The sequence below is a fragment of the Solanum lycopersicum genome, chromosome 5, assembly GCF_036512215.1.
Source record: "Solanum lycopersicum chromosome 5, SLM_r2.1".
NCBI lineage: Eukaryota > Viridiplantae > Streptophyta > Magnoliopsida > Solanales > Solanaceae > Solanum > Solanum lycopersicum.
Window position 1 is genome coordinate 9,505,718 of NC_090804.1, and position 23,056 is coordinate 9,528,773.

At 32.6% G+C, this 23,056-nt stretch overlaps 1 protein-coding gene and 2 long non-coding RNA genes across 3 annotated transcripts; 2 read left to right on the forward strand and 1 right to left on the reverse strand.

The window, feature by feature from the left end:
• The first annotated feature begins 262 nt into the window (after positions 1-262).
• LOC101261623 (probable histone H2A.3) lies at positions 263-848 on the forward strand. Its single transcript, XM_069298183.1, has 2 exons — positions 263-445; positions 558-848. Exons 1-2 carry the CDS (start codon positions 263-265, stop codon positions 846-848), a joined length of 474 nt encoding a protein of 157 aa, XP_069154284.1.
• An 8,892-nt stretch (positions 849-9,740) lies between these two features.
• LOC101263907 (uncharacterized) lies at positions 9,741-11,723 on the reverse strand. The gene is made up of 2 exons (XR_182723.5): positions 11,369-11,723; positions 9,741-10,644 (listed from the first exon to the last, which is right to left on the reverse strand). It is a non-coding gene; the product is annotated as an uncharacterized lncRNA (long non-coding RNA).
• On the forward strand, positions 10,805-11,534 carry LOC138348510 (uncharacterized). The gene is made up of 2 exons (XR_011221145.1): positions 10,805-10,941; positions 11,044-11,534. It is a non-coding gene; the product is annotated as an uncharacterized lncRNA (long non-coding RNA).
• Positions 11,724-23,056: the final 11,333 nt, after the last annotated feature.

Sequence of the window (23,056 nt, forward strand, 5' to 3'; positions counted from 1 at the left end):
TTATAATTCTTGAAATTGACTAAATATATCAACATCTTTATCCACCGTTGATTTTCTTTTTAATCCACCGGCATACAAGTTTAATCCTCGTGATTATCTTCTTATTGGCTGGGTCATAACCCCCCTGGGCTTTAAATATAAAAGTCACATTACTTTAGGATTTCACATACACATAACTATTCCATTCTTCCTCTTCATTTTGTCTATTGTTTCCATAGATCAAAAAGCAAAATTGTTAGTTTTTTTAAAGTGAAAAAGATCAATGGTCGATAAAGGGAAAAACCTTGGTTCAAATGCTAAAAGGAGATCTCGTAGCAGCAAAGCAGGTCTCAAATTTCCAGTGGCTGGTATTGCCCGATTCCTCAAAGTCGGGAAATATGCCAAACGTGTTAGTGCCGGAGCACTGGTATTCCTCGCTACTGTGCTTGAGTACCTTGCAGTTGAGGTGAATTTCTCAAGTTCCTTTTCTCTCTCTCTCTCTCTCTCTCTCTCTCTTTTATATGTCAAATTTCTAGGGTTTGTGATTACTAAATTTTACATATATTGATTGATTGTAGGTTCTTGAATTGGCTGGAATTGCAGTGAGGAATGACAAAAGGACTCATATCACTCCAAGGCATATTCAATTAGCTACTAGGTTTCATAAGGAGTTGTATCAATTTCTTAGAGATCTGACCATTCCGAATGGTGGTTTTATTCCAAAAATCACAAATTTTTGCTGCCTAACAACAAGAGTAACACTTCAAAGGATGTCGTTCTTGTTGCTCAGGAGGAGGAGGATTAGACTGATTATTCCATCACTAGCATCGCAATGTTTGCTTTTATTAACTTCATTGAGAACTTTATAATTCTATATTTATGTGGCTTAAAATAAAAACTCAACATACTTGGATCTTATATTACGTTTGTTTAATTTTCTTCTATTATTATATTATTTATTAGTTCTATTGTTATTTATTATGATATGTTTATTTCTTGATGTGTATAATAGTTTCAGTTTTTTCCTATCAACAGTTCTTAGGAATATTTGTTAACTATTAAATATCACAAATTTGAAATAGAATTTCAACTTACATAAAAATTTTATGATTGATATAAAGTACTGTAAATGAAAGTTTTTCTTAGAATGCTTTGTTAACTATTTTCCAAATTTGAAATACAGAAATACAATTTCAATTCATTTTGAAATTTCATGATCAAATACTTGTAGTGACTAGATCTAAAGCAATGTAAATGATTTTTAATCTATAAATATAAGAGATGATATATTTGTAATATGATCATGGATATCGTTATTCCTATATTGACTTGTATTTTATGCTCTTGATAGCATGTCACTGTTTCGAGACCCTATGGTAGGAAAAGTTCTGGATTAGAGGTTCGGGTGAAGTTTTCACCACGAAGTCGGTTATGGTTTAAGTCTTTTAGACTTGTCTTGGTTAGATTATGTTTATATTGAGTTGTTTCTATCATTAAGTAAACTTAGGATTAGTTTGTAGGTTTGTATGATCCTTAGAATCTTTATGGCCAATTTTTGTTGCTTAGCTTAGTTTTTAGCCAGAAAACTTTAGTCAAGTTTGATACTTGATCATTGTGTCGTTTAGTATCTTTAGAGATACTTCTAAGTGGCATGAAACTGAAGATTCTGCCTGTTTCTTTTTTTTCGGAATGATTGTGTGCCTGTTGTTATATTTTGAGCCTTTAAGTTCGTTAATGTTATTTATTGTTGGGCCGGATGTTGTGAGCTTGAACTAGCTGGAGTTCCAGTCTAGTACATTTATGTTGCGTCAGGTTTTACCGTAGTGATTGTTTCATGTGTTGAGTTGGTAGGATATCATACATTTGATAATCACTTTTGATTTGTTTATTCTTGAAAAACCTTTGGGACTTTTATATTTGAGGAATGAAAATAGTTTTCACTATGTTTTCCCCATATGTTGAGTTGTGAAGGGGAGGTTCACTAGTTAAATTATGAGAAGATTTTATACGTGAAAATAAAAAATTTCAGAGTTTTTATGACATAAAATGACAAAATACTTGATGTATGAGTTTGTATGCATATTGGACCACTTTTATACTGATATGTAACACTTTGAAAGGCTACGACGTATTCTAGAGCCTAACATGACTGTCAAAGGGTCTAGGCACTATTTTAAGGTCTATTTAATTAATATAAGTCATTTAGGAAGTTTAGAAGTCAAAACATCCATGACGTCCAGATATTAGTTCAATGAGGTACTAACTTGCCTTAGCCTATTTGACTAGCTTTTAGGAGTTAGAAAAAGATGAAAATTGGTGGAAGGGTGTCTAACACATATTAGAGTTGTTTTGTATTAAAAAAGTTCAAGCACGACTCCCCACGGACTAACCAAAGACCCTTGAAAAAGGTGTCAAAGGTTGTCAAGAGACAGTGTCCACAGATGGAGGCCACTGATGAGGTATGGTCCAATCGACGGGGTGTCGATGGACACCATCGATGGTAACTTAGTCAATTTGGACAAAGGTTCATTTTGCATAGCCTCTGAACTAATCGACGGATATGCAGCACGGAGGTTCACAATGACCGTCGATGGACACACGATTCATCGATCGTGGTGTCTTCTGTGAGGACTGGTTTTATTATACATTTTATTCAAGTCATTTAATTAGTTGTCTTAGTTAGGGGATTATTAGGGTTTAATGGAGGTCCAATTAAGTTAGTTAACAACATATCTAAACCTCTAACCTAATTAGTGTAACCTAAGCTCTTATAATTCACAAACCCAAATTCTTTTCCTTCTCTCTTCTTTCTCTCTCTAGTGGAAGAACTCCATTGAATACCAAGCTAGGGGTGATTTCAAGGGATGTAAAGTTTCAAATTTCTCCATCAATCTTCATCAATTAATAAGGTATGTGATTCCTTTCACCTTTGAGATCTCTTTCCTCAAAGGGTTCCATCAAATTGATTTCAAAAGTTGAGTTTTCATGTTGGTCTTTTCCAATCTTGAAATTGATCTTATGAATTGATTTTTTTATGATTTCTTTTGAATATTATGAATAGATTAACATGTATTTTAACTTAATGATGTTATTTGTTGATTTATTGGTTTAGTTTGTAGAAGATGGCTTATTTCCCTTAACCCTAGGTTATGATCTTGATATGAATTAGGTAGTGTTGGTTCAACTGAATTTGTTATTGGTTGAATTACTACTAGATGATATTATTGTATCTACTACGAATAGATTGAGGTAAATTATATTCCTATAATGATAGTTCTTGATTAATTATCTAGATTATGATCTTGACCTTAAGTCTTTTATCTTCACCTATGAACTAGTGATGGATTGTGATATAGTGATTCAATTAGTCTTGTTATCATGTTGGTTATTGTTGTGTGATGTTGTTACACCCATATTGGGTTGAATTAAGGGTTGATGGTAAGACCTTGATGATAGATTATGAAGGATACTTGGTAAGTCATGTGATCCCTATTCTTTACTTCAATTATGGTTAATTGTGATTAAGTGATGATGTTGTATTGGAGTATACCTTATGTTAGGATTGATAGGGTTGATATGATCTTGAATTGAAATTTTTTTACTATGGTTTGTGAGGTGTTGGCTAAGATGTAAATGTTATAAGGATGGTGATGATTTACCAATGTGCCTTATTATGATGTGACTATGTAAATGTGCTAACCTCACATGTATGAATTGTGATAAAAGGACTATACTCATGCAATTCTTATTGAGATATGATGATGATGATTATACAAGGGATAGACCCTATGACCTATATTAAGTTATGATGGTTAATAAAGGTATTAAAGACATTTCAAAAACGGACTCTAGCTTAGCACCGAGTGAACTAGAGTGAGGAGTGTCCCTTCCCACATACGGAACATAGGATCACTAATATATTCTTGATATTGTAGACTATAATGCATGTAGTAAAAAGAGGGTCCCAATTATATCTCCTAGTTCTTGAACTATATTTCCCCCATAGAAATACTAGCTAGTGAATCCATATAGTTGCTATGTTCATGTTTTTGGTACTACTCTGGCAAGTAGTCCACCTTCTTTCGGTGTAGGATTCCATGACACCGGATTCCACATTAGCTCATATGGTCTATGTCGGATAAGGCAAGATGTTCCCAAAAGGTAAAATGAACTAAATGATTGAACTCTAACTAAAATGACCTAAGGGGTTTTAGTTTAGTCTAGGTAGGGGTATGGGACTCTAGCTATACATTATACTAGTTAGCCTTAAGGGAAGTATTGGGAGGATGTTGTCATGTATGTACATTCTTATAAATGTAAATGATATGTATGTGATAACCTTACATGTTAATGACATTATGTGATGTTGATTACCCTTATGAAAATGTACTTGGTCTCTATTGCTAAAGTATGTTATTATGTACTCTTAATGTTATGCAATGAGAAGTTGGGTATTGGTTATGATTCTTGCTAGGGTTACTTGATTAAGTAGGTTATGGGGCTTTGCTTAGTCATTGGACAAGTGGACTTAAAGAGGGTCATGACTAATGGTCTTACTTTGGTTATGTTGAAATGTACTCTTATTCATGCTAGTGTTGTTATAATTGATGACAGAGTTACTTTGACTATGTGTTCAACTATATGATATGCATGATGACTTGAATAGAATTGTTATTGTTGGTATTGTGATGTGCATGCCTATTACTTAATGCATATGTCTTATTGATTGGAATGGTCTTCTTGAATGTGCATAAGGCTTTTCAAAGTAAATTGCATACCGTTATGAATTGTCCCTTTTCTCAGCATGATTTTATGATAGGTGTGCATATGGTCTCATACTTAGTACAAGTGGTGTAATAACCCCATTTTCTACCTTTCTCCCCAATATTTTAGGTTCCCATCGTTAAAGGGCTTTTGAAAATGATATTGAAGAAGACTTGGAATTCTCAATCGTCCATGTTGGGTAGGTCCTCACTTTCCAAGGGCAATGCCGGTATCAAGTTTATGGAGTTGTTTTAGTCTTAAGACTCTTATGTTTTTTCCCTTTCTTTTGAGTTCTAGACATTGTATGACCTATATGTGGTGTTATTATATTGATGTATGGACTAGGCCCACATTATTACACTTTCGTTAAATGATTATGAGATGAGACATGCTTTTGAGACTATGTTATCTTCTAGGTGCAATAAAAGTAGAAGACTATGTAATCTTCTTATACGAAAGGTCTATGTATACTAAATATAAATATTATTTGTATGTAGAGGTCTATGTAAACCTCCATGTAGTAGCACTGAAAAGTTTTAAAAATTTCCGCATTTTTAACCTATGAATGTAATGATGTAAGCTAAGAGGCTAGTCTTAGTCCTCAAAGAGGATGACAATGCCGGTTACATCTAGGGGGTTCTACCCAGTGTGACATTGAGGTATCATTTTGGCCAGACCTTTAATTGAGATATGAGTTATATTTTACTACAAATTGCCACTTGTTGATGAGTCTAAGGTATCATTCTGGGTGGATCGAGGATTCTTCCATGCTTCTACTTTCTTGTATTCATCACTTGCATCGCATCATACTATTTGTGTGAGTTTTTGTATGTATGTTATGATTATCTTGTACTTAAGTGTTTATTTCCTTCTCACAATCTTGTGTTTTTTCCTCTTTTCTCGAAGTGTCGTGTTTCTCTATATATATTTGATATCTCTAAGCTTCGTCGACCTGTTTTACCTACAGAGTACCCCATATTTTGGTACCCATAATATATTTCTCCATCTTTTCTGAAGCATCTCTCAGTAAGAGCCATTCTCAAAAAGCGATCGACCTCCTGTGATCGTTGTAGATTATGATTGTGGTGAGATCTTGATGTCCAGAGGCTTGCTATGTTTCTTTCTTTTGTACTATATTTTGAATTACACAAACTTGTAAATATAACCTCTTTGTATGTAGATGCTCATTTACGAGTGACACCAGGTCCGAAGATTGATTATTGCGTTTAATTAATGTATTTTTCTTGGACTTCTTCGGACCTATTTTTCATATTGTATATCATATTTACAATTCTGTATCATGTCACTATCCTGTATATTTATTTATGCTTCTATTCCTTCATTTTAAAAGTATTTGTTGTCTTTCTATTTTATCTTGTTAGGTTTTTGGCTTGCCTACGTGAGGGATTATTGCTCACCATCACGACTTGATTCTGAGTCGTGAGACAGAGTTATTGATTAGCATTAATTATCAAAGTAAATTATTTTACATATTATCAAACACGAGTTTTCTTCAATATATATTAACATGTACTGCATTTAAAAATTTCTTTGTGAAAGTAAGGTTTGGAAAATTTTCTTCTTGAGTTATTGTTTTTTTGTGGATAATTAGATATAAAATGGTGAAATTAGAAAAAGAAAAGAATATTTATTCCAACTTAAAAACAATATTAAAAAACTTGGAAAGTTTGTGTTACTTTCAATTTTTTCTGAGTGATATATAGAGAAAAGTATAAAAATATGATCAATCTTGCATTTAATTTCCTTTTTATATCTTCCTGATACCCTTATACCCAAATAATAGGCAATAATATAATGTTAGAAAACAAAGCAAGCCTTAATAACTAGACCCTCCCATCAAACTTGAACACCATGAACATATGTATGTGTGTGTGTGTGTGTATGTATATATATATTCTAATTTAAACAATGAACTCCTAAATTGAACGATAAATTACTATAATACCGCAAATTTAAAAAAACTTAATTTTTTTATTAATTTAATTATTTTTACTATATTAGATATTGATATGCTTTCGTACTAAAGAGTTGTGACTTTTTCAAAGAGTTACGACTTTTTTGACGGGTTTTGACATTTTCCTAATGAGTTGTGACTTTTCTGAAGGGTTATGATTTTTTCAAAGGTTGTAGCTTTTCCAAAGGATGTGGTAACCCACAGTGAACCGTAGTACGAGGTTAATAGTTTGCGTGAATGCGATAAAGTACTTAACAATAAATACAAAGATTTTTATACGGAATCCTCGTTGTTCAAAGGAGTAAAACTATGAACTATCACACAAGATTTCAAGTTATTTTTACTAATATCAAGAAAAGTGAGAATATAGACTCAGTTGTTGGTTCATGAGTCAGGTCCTGACTAAAAAGTTGGGTCTCGCATAGGTTGTCAGTTGTCTGGATAAAATCCTGATGTGAAAGTTAGGTCTCGATTCGAGTGACAGGTTTGAATTCTGGATTGGTCAATCGCGTCAGAGTTTGAGTGGCGGTGTCAATTCTTGGATCGGATATCCTATCCATTTTGAAAGTCGTGTCTCAAGTTGAAAGTCAGGATCTTGTCTTAGTCAAATCTAAGGATCATAGTTTGGATCAATCATCAAGGCTGTATCTTAGTACACGTGTCGGGGTCATGTCATAGATCAATTATATGAGGTTAGTTTCTAGGTCACAAATTATTTTCCTAAAACGTTATTTCGATTCTCTAGCTAAAAATAAAAGATACTTTCTAAAAACTATTTTATAAGGGTGGTGGATTAGAGCTATCCATTCACTCTGTCACAAGACCACCTAAGTAAAACAAACAATGATAGTGAGTAGGAGGAAGAAAAGCATACCAAAGTGGAGACAACGATAGTGAGCTACCCATGGACTCTGTCACAAGAACAAGATGTTATAAAGCAAGAAGACTTACTAAATAATAAAGCTACCCTCTATTAGGCAAGATCCGACAAAAAAAAACAACGACCATCTGTCATGCAATTACTGTAGAAGTTACTATTCCGATTATTTTTTAAACAAATTCATTCGTTAAAAGTTTTGAAAGAAGAAAATAAGAGAATGTGAGATGCAACATTATTTTTTGTTTTTATTTCTATGTTATAGGATTTTGAAAGAGTTTTTTTTTAATTATACGATATGGATTTTTGAAAGATAAGTTTCTCTTTTAATTCATGAACCTATAATAAATACAATTTAATTAAAGTCTTTTTCTTGCAAAAACATTTGTCCAATAAATTGAGTTGGCTGAATAGAAATTGCACTCAAGAAAAAACTATTCTCCCTTGAAAACACTTGTGAGACATTAATCTAAAGGTGAAATCACTTATTCAAAGAGACATTCCTGAATGCTACTTGTTTTGTGGCTTAGTTGAATTCCGAAAGATAGAGTTCCTATTTGTTTTTCCGATTGCAGGTGTGAGAGACTCCAACTATCTTCAAGAAACTTATTATCGTGCCTCTAAGCCAGGCAAGTTTTGTTTTGGATTTTTTATATGTATCTCATTTTTGTTCATTTGTTTCAAAAATTTGAAGATAGTCGTCTCGATGACATCCACATTAATAACAAACAATGTTCCAAATTTGCCTAATCCTAATTTTGAAATATTTGATGGCAAAGACTTTTCTAGATGGCGTGGAAATATGTAATTCTTTTTACGACGACTAAGTTTGCATATGTTCTTGAGAAACCTTGTCCTGACTCTCCTGGTTCTGAGTTAGAAACCGACGGGGCTACTTTAATTAAATAACAAATTATCAAGTGGCAAGATAATGATTATTTATGCAAGAATTACATTCTTAGAGGAATGTCCAATAAATATTATGACCAATATTATATTAAGTGCAAATTTTCTAAGGGATACTCTATAAGCAATCCATTTAGAAGAAGAGACGAATTCAACGTAATTTCTTAATTCAAATTATATGGAGTTCAAAATGGTTGAGGACAAGTGAATCATTGAATAAGTAAAAGCATTTCAATTTATAGCTAATAAATTGCTAGATCTTAAATTGGTCTTGATGAAAACTTTCATGTTGGTTCTATTGACTCAAAACTTCCTCCATCTTGGAAGAAGTACCGAAGCAAACTCTTACACAAGAAGGAAAATTTGACTGTTGAACAATAATTGAAACACTTCAAATTGACCAAGAGACACGATATCTTGAAAATAACATCTTGAAGGAGCCTATCATGAAAGCTCATGTTGTTGAAGAAAAGATTAAGAAGGAACCTGCCAATAATAAATTTTTGAAGCAAAGAAGAGTAAAAATTTCAAGCGTACTAATTCTAACTCTAAGTCGAATGAATGTTATCATTGTCATAATATTGGTCACTATGCACTTGATTGTAAAATTCTTAAAGCTGAAAGAAGAAAGAAAAGGAAATTAATAATACAAAAAAAGAACGGTGGCAATGGTCACAGAAGCATTTATAGAGGGAGATCAAGTGGAATGGTGGATACACACTGGTGCAACTCGTCATATATCAAGTAATAAAAATTCTTTCACAACCTAGGATTTAGTGGGGGCTATAAAGTTTTGCATATGAGAAGCTCATCCCTTGTTAAGGTTGTGGAAAAAGGAACTATTGAACATAAATTCACTTCCAGAAAGATGGCCACATTGATACATGTACTGCATGTTCCTGATATTCGAAAGAACTTGGTGTAAGGTACACTTCTTCTGAAACATGACTTTAAAATATTTTTTTGAGGCAGATAAATTTATTTTGTCTAAACAAGGCATGTTTTTTGGAAAAGGTTATGCTACAAATGGCATGTCCAAACTCAATTTTTAAAATGAAAATATTCTTGCTTATGTTGTGGAGTCTTTAGCTTTATGGCATGAACGTCTTAGTCATGTGAATTTTAGATCCATTCAAATTATGATGAAAAATGGATTATTTACAGATTGTGGAAAGGATCATGTTGCTAATGTTGTGACGAAAAGATGAAACCGAAAATCTAACAATAAAGAACACCAAGTTTAACATGGAAAAACCCTTCAATCCGAAGGTAACCAGCACGGGATCAACAAGATCCGAATTGCTTCACTATAACAATAACAGAGTTACAAATATTCTTATAATAGATACACAACAAGTGCCAAAAGAGAATAAACAATATCTACACCAAAAAAAAGATAAATAGAAAGAAACACCACACAAACTCAGCTTCTGTTTGGGACCTAAAACATGATCTTTCTGACCTCCAAATCTGATCTCCATCGTTCAAATCAACCGCCAAGATGTCAAAAACACTCAGTTCAAATTTAAGCCCGATCCAACGGTTCGTTAATCAGTAAATACGATCTGAACGTTGCTGGTCGGAGAAAAATACTGCAGCAAAAGGACCCTTTTCTTTCTCTCTTTTTCTCTTGTTGAAAGCTCTCTCAAAAACCTCTCTTATGTTCTAATGTCTTTCAAAGACAATACCAATGAGCAATTAATTATTCTCTCAAAACCATCCTCTATTTATAGAGTTGTGCTTTTCCTTACAAAGCCAAAACCAAGTACAAATAGGATTACTATTTCAATCCTTCCTAATAGAATTGGAAACCAAATAAAGAGAATAATTCCAATCCTTTTCCAAGTAGGAATAGGCCATGGGCCTTTAACAGGAACATGGGCAATAGCCCAACAAACTCCCCCTCTAGCCAAGGGGCCAAAAAGACTTCAAGTGGAGGATCTCTTGACAGGCTTCCTGTCTGCCACACTTCTACAAAACTCATGATTGTCTACGATGAGTTCTTTCCACTTATCTCTATGAGTATCTAACATGATTTAATCATAACCTTCAGGTTCTCTCATATTAGTCAATAGAATATACTCATCATGAGAATAACGTGTTGAGCTTCGCTTCTCTCTAGTAGATCTTCTACAAGAGGTTTCTGGATCAAAGTGAACTGTATGGTGAAAATTGTGACAAAAACAGACAGAAATTTGATTCATCCGTTGGTTCTTTAATTCGGGCCAAGGATCGAATTTTGGATCCAATTAAGAAAAAAAGGAAAGGAAAATGGATATTCAAGAATGAAACCAAAGGTGAGGAAAAAAAAGAAGAAAAACACATCACAGATGACATTCAAAAGCAAAACAGGACAAAAACATGAAAAACAATAAATTTTGACATGCAATCAGTCTCAATGCAACAAATACAACATAAATCTATGGGATTAAGTTTTGAGGTTTGTTCTCTCTTTAATTAGTTAAATAATTCTTTCATTGTTTATTATTATATTCATGCATATACCAATCTTGATATTTTTTTTTCTATATCAAATATGCAGTTACATGGAGGTTCATCAAGCATTTTCCCTCAATTTTTGACTCAAAATCTGAATTCACAATTTGGAGCTTGCATGCAGAGTCAACTATTAAACAAAGAGATATTTGAAGAAAATTCAATTTGATCTTTGGTGAAGATCTTAATTTTTGATATTTGAAGCATAAAAATCAATGCAACAAATATTTTTTTTGTATTTTGAATTACAAGTAACATGCAAGTAAGAAGATCCATAGAGATCTATTGTCAAATATAATATATATGCAACCTTTAATTTAGTTGTGTTGATAGTATTAAAGAGTTCAAGAAATATGAAGAAAAATTCTTACCTGAAAAACGTATATAGGTACTTCTGATTTTTTTTCTCCTTAGAAAATTTGAATGTAGATAATTCTTCATATTTTTTTTGTCCTTTGAAGAAGAGAAAAGAATCTTGTTCACCTTTATTTTTTTCAGCCCTTTTGAAGAAGTCAAAAGAAACCCAAACGCTTCTTCATCTTCTCTTTCTTAGATTCAAGTGAATATTTAAGTTAACATTTAATATTGTAGGGCCCTATTTACTTTTGATGTTTTGCCAGCTCCTTTCTAGAAGAGAAAATAAATACAAGAACGTTTTTCATCTTCTCTCTCTTAGATATAAGTGCATATTTATTGCTTACTTTTTATTTTAATCCAGCTCCTTTGTAAAAGAGAATAAATTCAAGAACATTTTTCATCTTCTCTCTCTTTAATATAAGTGCATATTTAATGTTGTCAACCCCACAATTTACTTTTTTATTTTTTTCAACTTTTATATTAAGAAAGGTCCCACAAATCATGTGTCAAAAAATGGGTGGAGCCTCATCCAACTTTGGTTGGTTGGACCTCTACCACCATAAAAATCTTTCATATATACCTGATTAGGGTTTTGGATATAAGTAGCAATTTAACAAATTGGAGACAGAAAATTTGAAGAATTACTATGAGAAGTTGAGCGAGAATATTTAAGCGAAAGGTTTCAAAGTCTCCTTTAGACTAAGAGCTCGTCAAATCCTTTTTAAAATATAATTAAGTAATTATGGGATCAAATTAACATTTTTAAAATTTTCTTATCTTTTATAAAATATAAAAAGCACATTTTATAATTCAAATAAAATCATTTAAAAGAAAAAATATTTTTATCTTTCTTCCTCTATTCTCTCTCTTTCTACCTCCCTCAGGGAAAGGGGATTGTTCTTTTTCTTCCTTACAAATTCAAAAACTCATCGTTATTCTTCCTCTGCAGTTGTTACTCTTTATCTCCATACCTCCATTACTCTCTTATCTTTCTGAATTGTAATCGTGTTCGACTAAACTAGAAATGGGTAAGTTATTTTTTAAAAATATTTTATAATTTTTGAAGTTTTTTTCTTGAATTAATGAACAATAAAACATTCTGTAGATGTAAAAATTGAATAATCGACTTAATGGTGTGAATTATTTATTATTTTTGAAAGAAAATCAGTCAATTCAAAAAATTCTTATTTTGAGGAAATGTACATGTATTGTTATCATTCAGTGAAAAGTCATTTTTTATTGTTGTTGTTGTTCTTTTTATGTCCATTTTATTGATATGATTTTAGAAATATAGTGTTGTTCAGGCGTCCAAAATATATTTCATTTGTTGAATATTTAGCGTACGTTGTAATATTTTAGTGATATGTTGGTGAGTATTCAAACAGTTATCATATGTAGTAACATCTCACTTTATGTCAAAAAAATGATCATATGTTGCCACATAAGATTCAAATGTTGCAATAATCAGTATATATGTGTCAACATATGATTCATCTGTTGCTACATAAGATCTATATGTTGCGACAAAAATTTTATGTTTTGCAACAGCAGGTACATATTTGGCAACATAATGTTAATTTATGGCAACAGATTATCCATCTGTTGCAACATACTGCTATTATTATTTTATAATAAATTGTAAAATCTCAATGTTTTTTATTTACCTTGTAGATGAAATGATACAAGAAGCTTCATCCATGACAATAACTCAATATTCTAACATAATATGCTTTTTTTGTCTATTCAAAGAATGTGAGCAGCAACATGATTATTTTATTAGTCGTGTTAGAAAACTCACTCATATATTACATGAAATTTCTCATGATATTGATGTGCAAAGATCCAAGAAGACTTCACAGCCTTTGAAGTGTAAGAGGTTGAAAAAATCTATTTCTAGAACACTTTCTATAATTATTGAGAAGAAAGAAAAGGAAGAGAAGGAAAAGGAGGAGAACGAGAAGGACGAGAAGGAGAAGGAGAAGAATGCAAAGGAGGAGAAGGAGAAGAAGGCAAAAGAGGAGAAGGAGAGGGAGAAGAAGGCAAATGAGGAGAAGGAGAAAAAGAAGAAGGCAAAACAGGAGAAGAAGAAGAAGACAAAGGAGATGGAGAAGCAGAAGGAGAAGTAGAAGATGAAGTAGAAAGAAAAAGCGAAAGCGAAAAAAAGGAAGAAAGTAGAAGTTGTCAGTTCTGATGTGAAGCGACAATATCCATTTTAAAGTTTTAACATTGACGGCGAGGTTCCAACTGAACTAAGGTCATCTTTCTCGCAATGGATAAACGAGGGTCCTTTACAAGCATCATGTAAAAAAGTAAGTAAAGTAAGGTCGTTCAACTATTATTAGAATTTATTCTTGTTGTCAAATAAATATTTATTTATAATGATTACACAATTGTAGAGGACACAAGGAGGATCACTACTTAGCCAATTGCTTAAAACTTGATTTTGACCAACTTGATTTAGTAGTTGCATTTCCAACAAATAAGGACTGGTTCTACGTAATGTCTCAACCCAATAAGTGTTGGAATAATGAGGTAAATACATTCCCACTTTTATATGTATTGTTTAGTACATGAATATATACAATTAAATTGATACACTTTTTTTATGCATGTGTGCAGTATGTGGATGTCATATTTTACTATTTGCGTAAGAAGTCGAAACAAAAGATTCAATCTAAATATCAATATACCACCACTAGTTGTTTTTTCAAAATATACATTGACAATGTTAGTGAATATGAGGATAATATTGTTGGCATGATGAAAGGGTTTGGTATACCTTGTGGACTGCCCTGGCACTTGGCAGATGATGTTTATGTCCCTGTAAATAGTAATGGGAAATTCCATTGGGTCTTGACAGTCGTTGCATTGAAGGAATGGTGTATAAATGTGTATGATTTCATGTCTACAAATAGGTCTAACAGAAAATTATCCTCTGAGATTCAAAAGATGGATGCAATGTTGCCAAAGTACCTTGAGTTGAGTGGATTTTTGAGCAAAATGAGCGAACCAACTGGTCAGTTCTTAAATGTTACAAAGGAAAGAACAAATCTCACACATTCGAAGTCAGTCATGTTACTATATTGCCCAACAAGAAAGCAGTAGTCTGTAAGTATCACAATATTATTTTGTCTTACGACTATCGAAATGTGATGTTATTATATTTTCTTATTGATGATATACCATGCAGAGATTGTGGAATTTTTGTTGCTGCATATGCTGAGTTTTTGAGTGATGAATTAGAAGTACCATCATGTGGAATTAATGTTGACACCCTTCGTTTGAGATATGCTTCACTCCTATGGAATTATGGGATTGTAAAGGCTCAAAATGGTTATGTTAGTAACAATAAAGACCCAGAGATGCGTAGAATTGAAAAAAATCTAAGATCGATGAAAATATTGTGTTTACAACTATTTATTAGATAGGTGGTTATGTATCTCATATCATTGTAAATTACCTTTTTGTTGATAATTTGTATAAAACAATTGGTGAAGTGTTAATTAAAATATTTTTATGATTATTTCGATTTTGTTTAAACAAATGTCAATTATGATGGAAAGGATTAAATGTGTTGTCTGTGACAACATATGTAATTTGTGTTGTAATAAACACGATAAAATTATATGTGGCAATAGATCATATATATGTAGCAACAGATAGTATATATGTGGCAACATATGTCACAGTTTGAATTGTCATAATTAAAATACATTAAACGGCTTTAACATTCATTTTCCTTCTCTCCTCTCTCTCTCATCTCTTCTATAAATGTCATTTCGTATTCCAAGATTTATTTATTTATACTAAGTAATTTTTTCAGTTTTCTTCTCTACTTTGCTAGTATTCTTCTCTTCTTCTCTTAGTCCTTCCTTCACAGGTCATCTTCTACAGCAAGGCGGTGTTATCCTCATAATTTCTACTTTATCGTTGATATATATCTTCTCAGGTAACATTTTATTAGGGTTTGAAATAGCTTTTATCTGCTTATTGCCCTATTTTGACTTATTGTTGTAGCTCATGTGTGCCTTTCAAATATTTTATTTTTGTGGTTGCAGACAAAAATATAATGGCTCCTGTCAAAAGAAAACTTGATATTGATACATCTGACCAAACAAAGATCCAGGAAAAGGCTAAGTCTAAAATTGCTAGGAAGAGGAACGAAAAGTACTACACTTTTAGAAAATCTTGAAATTGAAGCAGTTTCTTCTTCTCAAGCAGAAGTAGAATTTTGTCAAAAAGAATATGAAGAAAGACAAGTAAAGGAGGAAGAAGATGAAAAACAAGACGAAGTTGAGGAACAAGGGAAAATAAATGAAGTTCAGCAGGAAGAAGGGGAAAATATAGAAGTAATAGTTGTGGCACAAGAAGAAATAATAAATGAAGTTCATGAAGAAGAACAAGAACTTCGTGAAGAGTTCATGCTAGTGGTAATGATGGAATTAAAATCATCAATGCATACACTTTCTCTGTGCATCTGCAAGACCTTCATCAGATTCAGGGATATCCTCAAGAGAAATCAAGTGGAAGATTTTTTTCAAAAATAGATATTTTGGTCATTTTCTTGATTTACCCATTGATCCACTTCCACATTTTCAAATGACCATCTTGTATAAACTTTTGAAAAGAAGGTTCATCTTTGAAAATCCCAATAAGAAGGATGAGATTGTAATTAATTATTGTGGCATGCCAGTTTTCTTTAGCATAAGAGATTTGTCATATTTAGAGGACTAAAATTTCATTCTCCTGTTCAGTCCATCCCTGAATACATTGTTAAAATAGAACCACAAAGAAGACAGAAAGTAGTAAAAGAAGTAGCAAAAGCAGGACAACAGTCACTGCCAACTGAGGAGCAGGACTTGATGTCCCTTGTGGGAAAAAACTTTAAAAATTATGACTTATTAAGTTTGTTGGAACGGGAGGATACACCAAGGAACAACAAGGACTCATTGTGCTTACTTTGTTTTACACATAATATACTTTTGCCGAAGGATCCGGGCAACAACATACTTTTAAAGTATGTCAATTTCTGTCAAGATATTGATGATTTCAACAACTACCCGTGGGGTCATGAGAGCTTTCATCTAATTGTCACTACTTGTTGAGGCCTTTAGAAGAAAAGACCATTAACTTGTTTTGGTTTCCATGGGCTTTCATGGTAAAGCTGAATATTTTTTATATTTTTATATTATATTAAGTAATAATTCAACATTTAATTATTGACATGTTTTCCTTTTTTATAGGACTGGGAATTTGAAGTCATTCGTTATTTGACCCATCAAGTAATTGCAGAAGAACAGAGATCATCCCCGAGGATGTTGAGATGGTTGATAGTAAGAACAAAAACTACCAAAGAAGGGCATATTCTAGATCTTTTTAACCTTCCTGATGATGCAGTAAGTTATTATTAGTATATTACAGGCATATGTTGTTAAAGATGTCTCACATGTTGTTACAGATGATTCATCTGTTGCTACATGTGACACAAATATTGCTATAGACAAATCATGTATTGCAACATGTGCCACAAATATTGCTACAGATGAATTGTCTGTTGCAACATGTGCCACATGTTGCTACAGATGATTCATTTGTAGCAACATGTGGCAAAAATGTTGCTACAGATGAATCATGTATAGCAACATTTGTGACACATGTTGCTACAGATGATTTATCTGTCGCGACATCTAATACAAATGTTGTTATAGATGAATCATCTGTTGCAACATGGTAATTCTTACTGATGACTCATTTTTACAATGTTAGGTTGTGCATCCATGGATTACCCTAACAGAAAAGGAATTGCAAATGTCATATCTAATAACTCTAGGGTTGGTTGAAACCATTTTTGATCATGTTGTGGATAGAGTTAAAGTGGTGTTGACTTGAGCAACAACCATCAAAAGAAACAGAGTTCCTAATGAAGTCGTTAATGAATTAGTTGTTTTTCTAGTGCTGCTGGTGGTGGTGGTATTGGTGTTGTCACTGCTGCCGATGCTGATGTAGGACAACACGAAGGGAATTCATCTTGTAGACGATGATAACATGATGAAGATTCTATCATGTATCTTAAAAAAATTGAGGGAAGTTGTCAATGAATTAAAAAACAAGAAGGGTGTGAAGGGCATTGTATCAAAGAATGTGCGGCATGCATATACTCCACATGCCAAGAGGGGAAAAGAAACATTTTCCAAGGCAATACAAAACTTGAAGAAGAAGATGTTTGGAGAAACTCCAGGGCCGTAATGGAGGAAGTGACGGATTATAAAAAGTTGAATATTTATAAGCGTGCCTCTGTAGCTGAAAAATGAAGTGTTGAATGTGACGAGTGCAAAGGATATTCTAATGGAATACGGCATGCATGTTTTTACCGGTCAAGATTTCAGGAACATGACAAGCATAAAAGTTTGGTGGGAAGACTGGGTAATCCTACTTTTTATATTATTAACTATTTCTTTTATCTTTTCAGTGACTACTCTTCCTAACTAGTTAATATTATTTTTTATTTCAGTATATTGACGAAATCCTTAACCTCATGCGTCAGAGGCATGTGACATACCGGGACTACTTTTATCCTAGATATAGAATCTTGGATCTCAAATTCTATACGAACTTCCTACAAAGATATAAACAAATGATCAATGAGGCAACAAGGGTTGGTGGTAAAAGCATGAATCAGTTACTAGATGACTTTGTATGGGATGATGATATGATTGACTATGTCTGGGGTATTAGGACAACCCATGGAGGCACGGATTGGATTGATGCAAAAAGAATTTTGACAGTCATGAACACGGCGGGTATCCATTTTGTGACTCTCGAGATTCTCTTGCACGACGGTCGCATGAATGTTTATGACTGCAACCTGATGGTTATGAAATATGACAAGATTTTCACACTCATACAACATGTCTTCCAGTTGCTGCCTAAATTGTTGAAGCAAAATGGAATAATGAATCATTTACCAGGGAAGTTGCTCACTCAACCATGGGAATTTGATGGTCGAATGCAACCTATGGTACAAAATGCAACTGGAGCGGCGTGCAGGTCATATTCCCTTGCACTCATTGAGCATTTGATTAGCGGAACAGAATTGCAACCACCCAATACACAGTTATGTGAAAATCTAATTGAAGGGACGCAATATATTTGGGCTAATGGGATAATATCTCAGAGCTTAAATCCTTGACATTATGTTTGTAATTAAAGACAATGTTTAATTTATCAATTATGTTGTTTTATTTTATCTTAAAACAATGTTTATTTTATCAATTTTGTATGTCACAACATGTGGCATATGTTGCTACAGATGATTCATCATTCACAACATGTGGCATATGTTGCTACAGATGATTATATGTAGCAATATTTGAGTCATATATTGCTACAACTGATGGATATATCGCAACATTCGTCTGTCACGACATGTGGCATATGTTGGTTGCTATAGATGATTCGTCTGTCACAACATGTGGCATATGTCACTACAGATTATTATATGTAGCAACATTTAAGTCATATGTTGCTAAAGATGATGTGTATATCGCAACATTCGTCTGTCACGACATGTGGCATATGTTTCTACAGATGATTCCTATGTCACAACATATGGCATACGTTGATACAGATTATTCGTCTATCACAACATGTGGTATATGTCGCTACAGATAATTATATGTAGCAATATTTGAGTCATATGTTGCTATAGATGATGCGTGTATCGCAACATTCGTCTATCACGACATGTGGCATACGTTGCTACAGATGATTCGTCTGTCACAACTTGTGGCATATGTCACTACAGATGATTATATGTAGCAACATTTGAGTCATATGTTGCTACAACTAATGCGTATATCACAATATTCGTCTGTCACGACATGTGGCATATGTTGCTACAGGTGATTCGTCTATCACAACATGTGGCATATGTTGCTATAGATGATTCGTCTGTCGCAACATGTGGCATATGTCGCTACAGAAGATTATATGTAGCAACATTTGAGTCATATGTTGCTACAGCTGATGCGTATATCGCAACATTCGTATGTTACGACATGTGGCATATGTTGCTACAGATAATTCGTCTGTAGCAACACGTGGCATATGTCGCTATAGACAAATCATATGTAGCAACATTTGAGTCATATGTTGCTACAGCTGATTCGTCTGTAGCAACATTCATTTGTCACAACTACGTAATAATTTGTTGTTTGATCAGGAGTGCAAAACTATGTCTATTTAATTCCATAACTATGATAATTGTATTGGTTGTACACAACTACATAATAATTTTGTATCCACTACAAAATTCTTCTTTGTAATGCTTAAAAATACAAGGAAAAAAATAACACCAACATTAGCATCCAGATGCTACAACATTTGGTCTTTTTTCTTCTCCTTCATTCCCCATTCGATACTTCTTTTGATATGACTTTCATCAAAAGTGTTCAACTCCTTAGTTTTGTTCGCCAATCGGAGAATAACGAACATGGATCGTATATCAACATCTTCACGATCCCTCCGTCTAAAGAAGTTGCATGAATTCTACTAAAATACAAACCACAAAGAAATAAAAATAATTTTAAATAAAGTAAAGTGATCTGAAGTCTCCAAATATTTTAGAAATAAACATACATATACGATATGGTGGACAAGATAAAAATGTGCGACCTGAATTGTCTTTTGACCATGAAGTTTGCATTGAAAGTAAATCTTCATGTTTGTAATACATTTTAACATACAACATAGTATCATTTTCATCATCACAAATTCGATTTAGTATAGCATTTAACATCATACCAAATTAACTAAAAAAATCGATCTAATGAAAATCGATTTACTGTTGAATATGTGAGTACCGAAATTTGGTGTAATCAAAGGCCAATCAAACAGAAAACAGTGTGATTGGGGAGTAACTGACAAAAAATCAAATAAGATCATTACATTAATGTGAAGCGACAGGTCCAATAGGAGACAGGACATACCAAAAGAGAGAGAGAGAGAGAGAGAGAGAGAGAGAGAAAGAGAGAGAGAAAGTGCCAAAACTAAAGCGGCAAAGATGAAATATTTGAAAACCCTATTCTTGAAATGAAAATGAAGATATATTCTAGAATGGGTTGGGCCTATTTTAATTTTTAAGCAGAATGGGCTTTGCATGTCATTGGGCCACTTTTCCGAAAGACCCGATTTGTTATAATTATATATTGCAATATTACATTATATATTGCAATTTGAACAACAGGAACTGCATATGTTGATATAGATGTAAAATCAAGGAGGCACTAATAGACTACTTGATCGATTTAGGAATGGAAAAATGAAAATTTGAACCAAATTTTAGTGATTTAGAACATAAATAATCAATAATAATAAGGTATACAATTTGGAACAATGATTTAGAAGGGTGTTACATAACTATCATATGGATTTACTAGGACAATGTATGACGAACTAGTGATATGATTGTATTTAAATATAATTGCTAGAATCCAATGGAAGAGTGTTGTGTACGACCATAATTTGTTACTTAGACATGTTGTAGAACTATATATTTGTGTTACACATCGAATTAGGTGACAATTTAATTGAATTAAGCCCCAAAAGATTGATTTGTTATAATTATATGTTGCGACAGTTACATTATATGTTGCATTTCAGCAACAGGAACTGCATATGTTGACACAGATGAAAAATCAATGAGGTACTAATAGACGATTTTTATCAATTTAGGAATGGAAAATGAAAATTTAAACCAAATTTTAGTGATTTAGAACATAAATAATCAATAATAATAAGGTATAACATTTGGAAAAACGACTTAGAAGGGTGTTATATAACTATCATATAGATTTAGTATGACAATGTATGACGAAATAGTGAGATGATTGTGTTTCTAAATATAATCGCTAGAATCCAATAGAGAGTGTTGTGTACGACCATAATTTGTTACTCAGACATGTTGTAGGACTATATATTGGTGTTACACATTGAATTAGGTGACAATTTATTTGAATTAAGCCCCAAAAGATCAATTTTTTATAATTATATGTTGTGACAGTTACATTAACAACAAGAACTTCATATGTTAACACATATGAAAAATCAAGGAGGTACTAATAGACGTTTTGATCGATTTAGGAATGGAAAAAATAGAAATTTGAATAAAATTTTAGTGATTTAGAACATAAATAATCAATAATAAAAAGGTATAACATTTGGAACAACGATTTAGAAGGGTGTTATATAACTATCATATGGATTTACTAGGACAATGTATGACGAACTAGTGAGATGATTGTGTTTCTAAATATAATTGCTAGAATACAATGGAGAGTATTGTGTACGACCATATTTTGTTACTTAGACATGTTGTACGACTATATATTGGTGTTATACATCGAATTAGGTGACAATTGAATTGAATTAAGCCCTAAAAATTGATTTTTTTATAATTATATGTTGCGACCGTTACATTATATGTTGCAATTTAAACAACATAAACTGCATATGTTGAGACAGATGAAAAATTAGTGAGGCACGAATAGACGATTTTGATCGATTAATGAATGGAAAAATGGAAATTTGAACTAAATTTTAGTGATTTAGAACATAAATAATCAATAATAATAAGGTATAACATTTGGAACAACGATTTAGAAGGGTGTTATATAACTATCATATGGATTTACTAGGACAATGTATGACGAACAAGTGAGATGATTGTGTTTCTAAATATAATTGCTAGAATCCAATGGAGAGTGTTGTGTACGACCATAATTTGTTACTTAGACATGTTGTAGGACAATATTTTGGTGTTATACATCAAATTAGGTGAAAATTTTAATTTAATTAAGCCCCAAAATACCGAATTGTTATAATTATATGTTGCGACGGTAACATTATATGTTGCAATTTCAACAACAGGAACTACATATACTGACATAGATGAAAAATCAAGGAGGCACTAATAAACGATTTGATCGATTTAGGAATGGAAAAATAGAAATTTGACCCAAATTTCAGTGATTTAGAACATAAATAATCAATAATAGTAAGGTATAACAGAAACTGCATATGTTATATCATAATTTGAATATAAGTACAAAACAAGTGAAGGCAACATTTTCACCATATGTAATATAATATGTTGCCACATATATAATTTTAAAATAAATACAAAAAAACAAGAAGATCAGCATCGTCTTCATCACAGATTAAATTATTCCCACACAGTCGTATGCGGAAGAAATTTAACTAGATAATCTAGTTCTAAATCACAAATACACAATTCACAATGAATATCGTCTTCATCGTCAATTTCTCTGGGCCTGCCAATCTTGCGAGCATTTTGTTGGGGTTGATGCACAGTGCAACAAATGGGTCTTTCACCCAAAATATTAGGTTCTTGCACCCACATTCGATTTAAAATGCACCGCAAATGGTGTTGACATCTTCTCACTATTACTGGCATGTTTTTTTCATGTTGGCAATGTACATCAAACCTTCTCTCATAGAAATACCGCCTTCAAAGATTGAAATTACGGCAAGCACATACTCTGCACCTTGGTGGACACCTTATGTTGCTTTTTTTTACCGTTCTCAATGCAGTTGGATCATTACGATTGAAAAATCAAACTATAAAAGAAACAACACATTAAGATTACAAAATAAATTGATGAAAAGGTGAAAAAAATGAAAAA

What these genes read in the sequence shown, in the direction of transcription:
- LOC101261623 (XM_069298183.1), top strand. Translation starts at nt 263, where the DNA reads ATGGTCGATAAAGGGAAAAACCTTGGTTCAAATGCTAAAAGGAGATCT. An exon ending in TTGAGTACCTTGCAGTTGAG is followed by an intron (nt 446 to 557) that starts GTGAATTTCTCA and finishes GATTGATTGTAG; the next exon opens with GTTCTTGAATTGGCTGGAAT.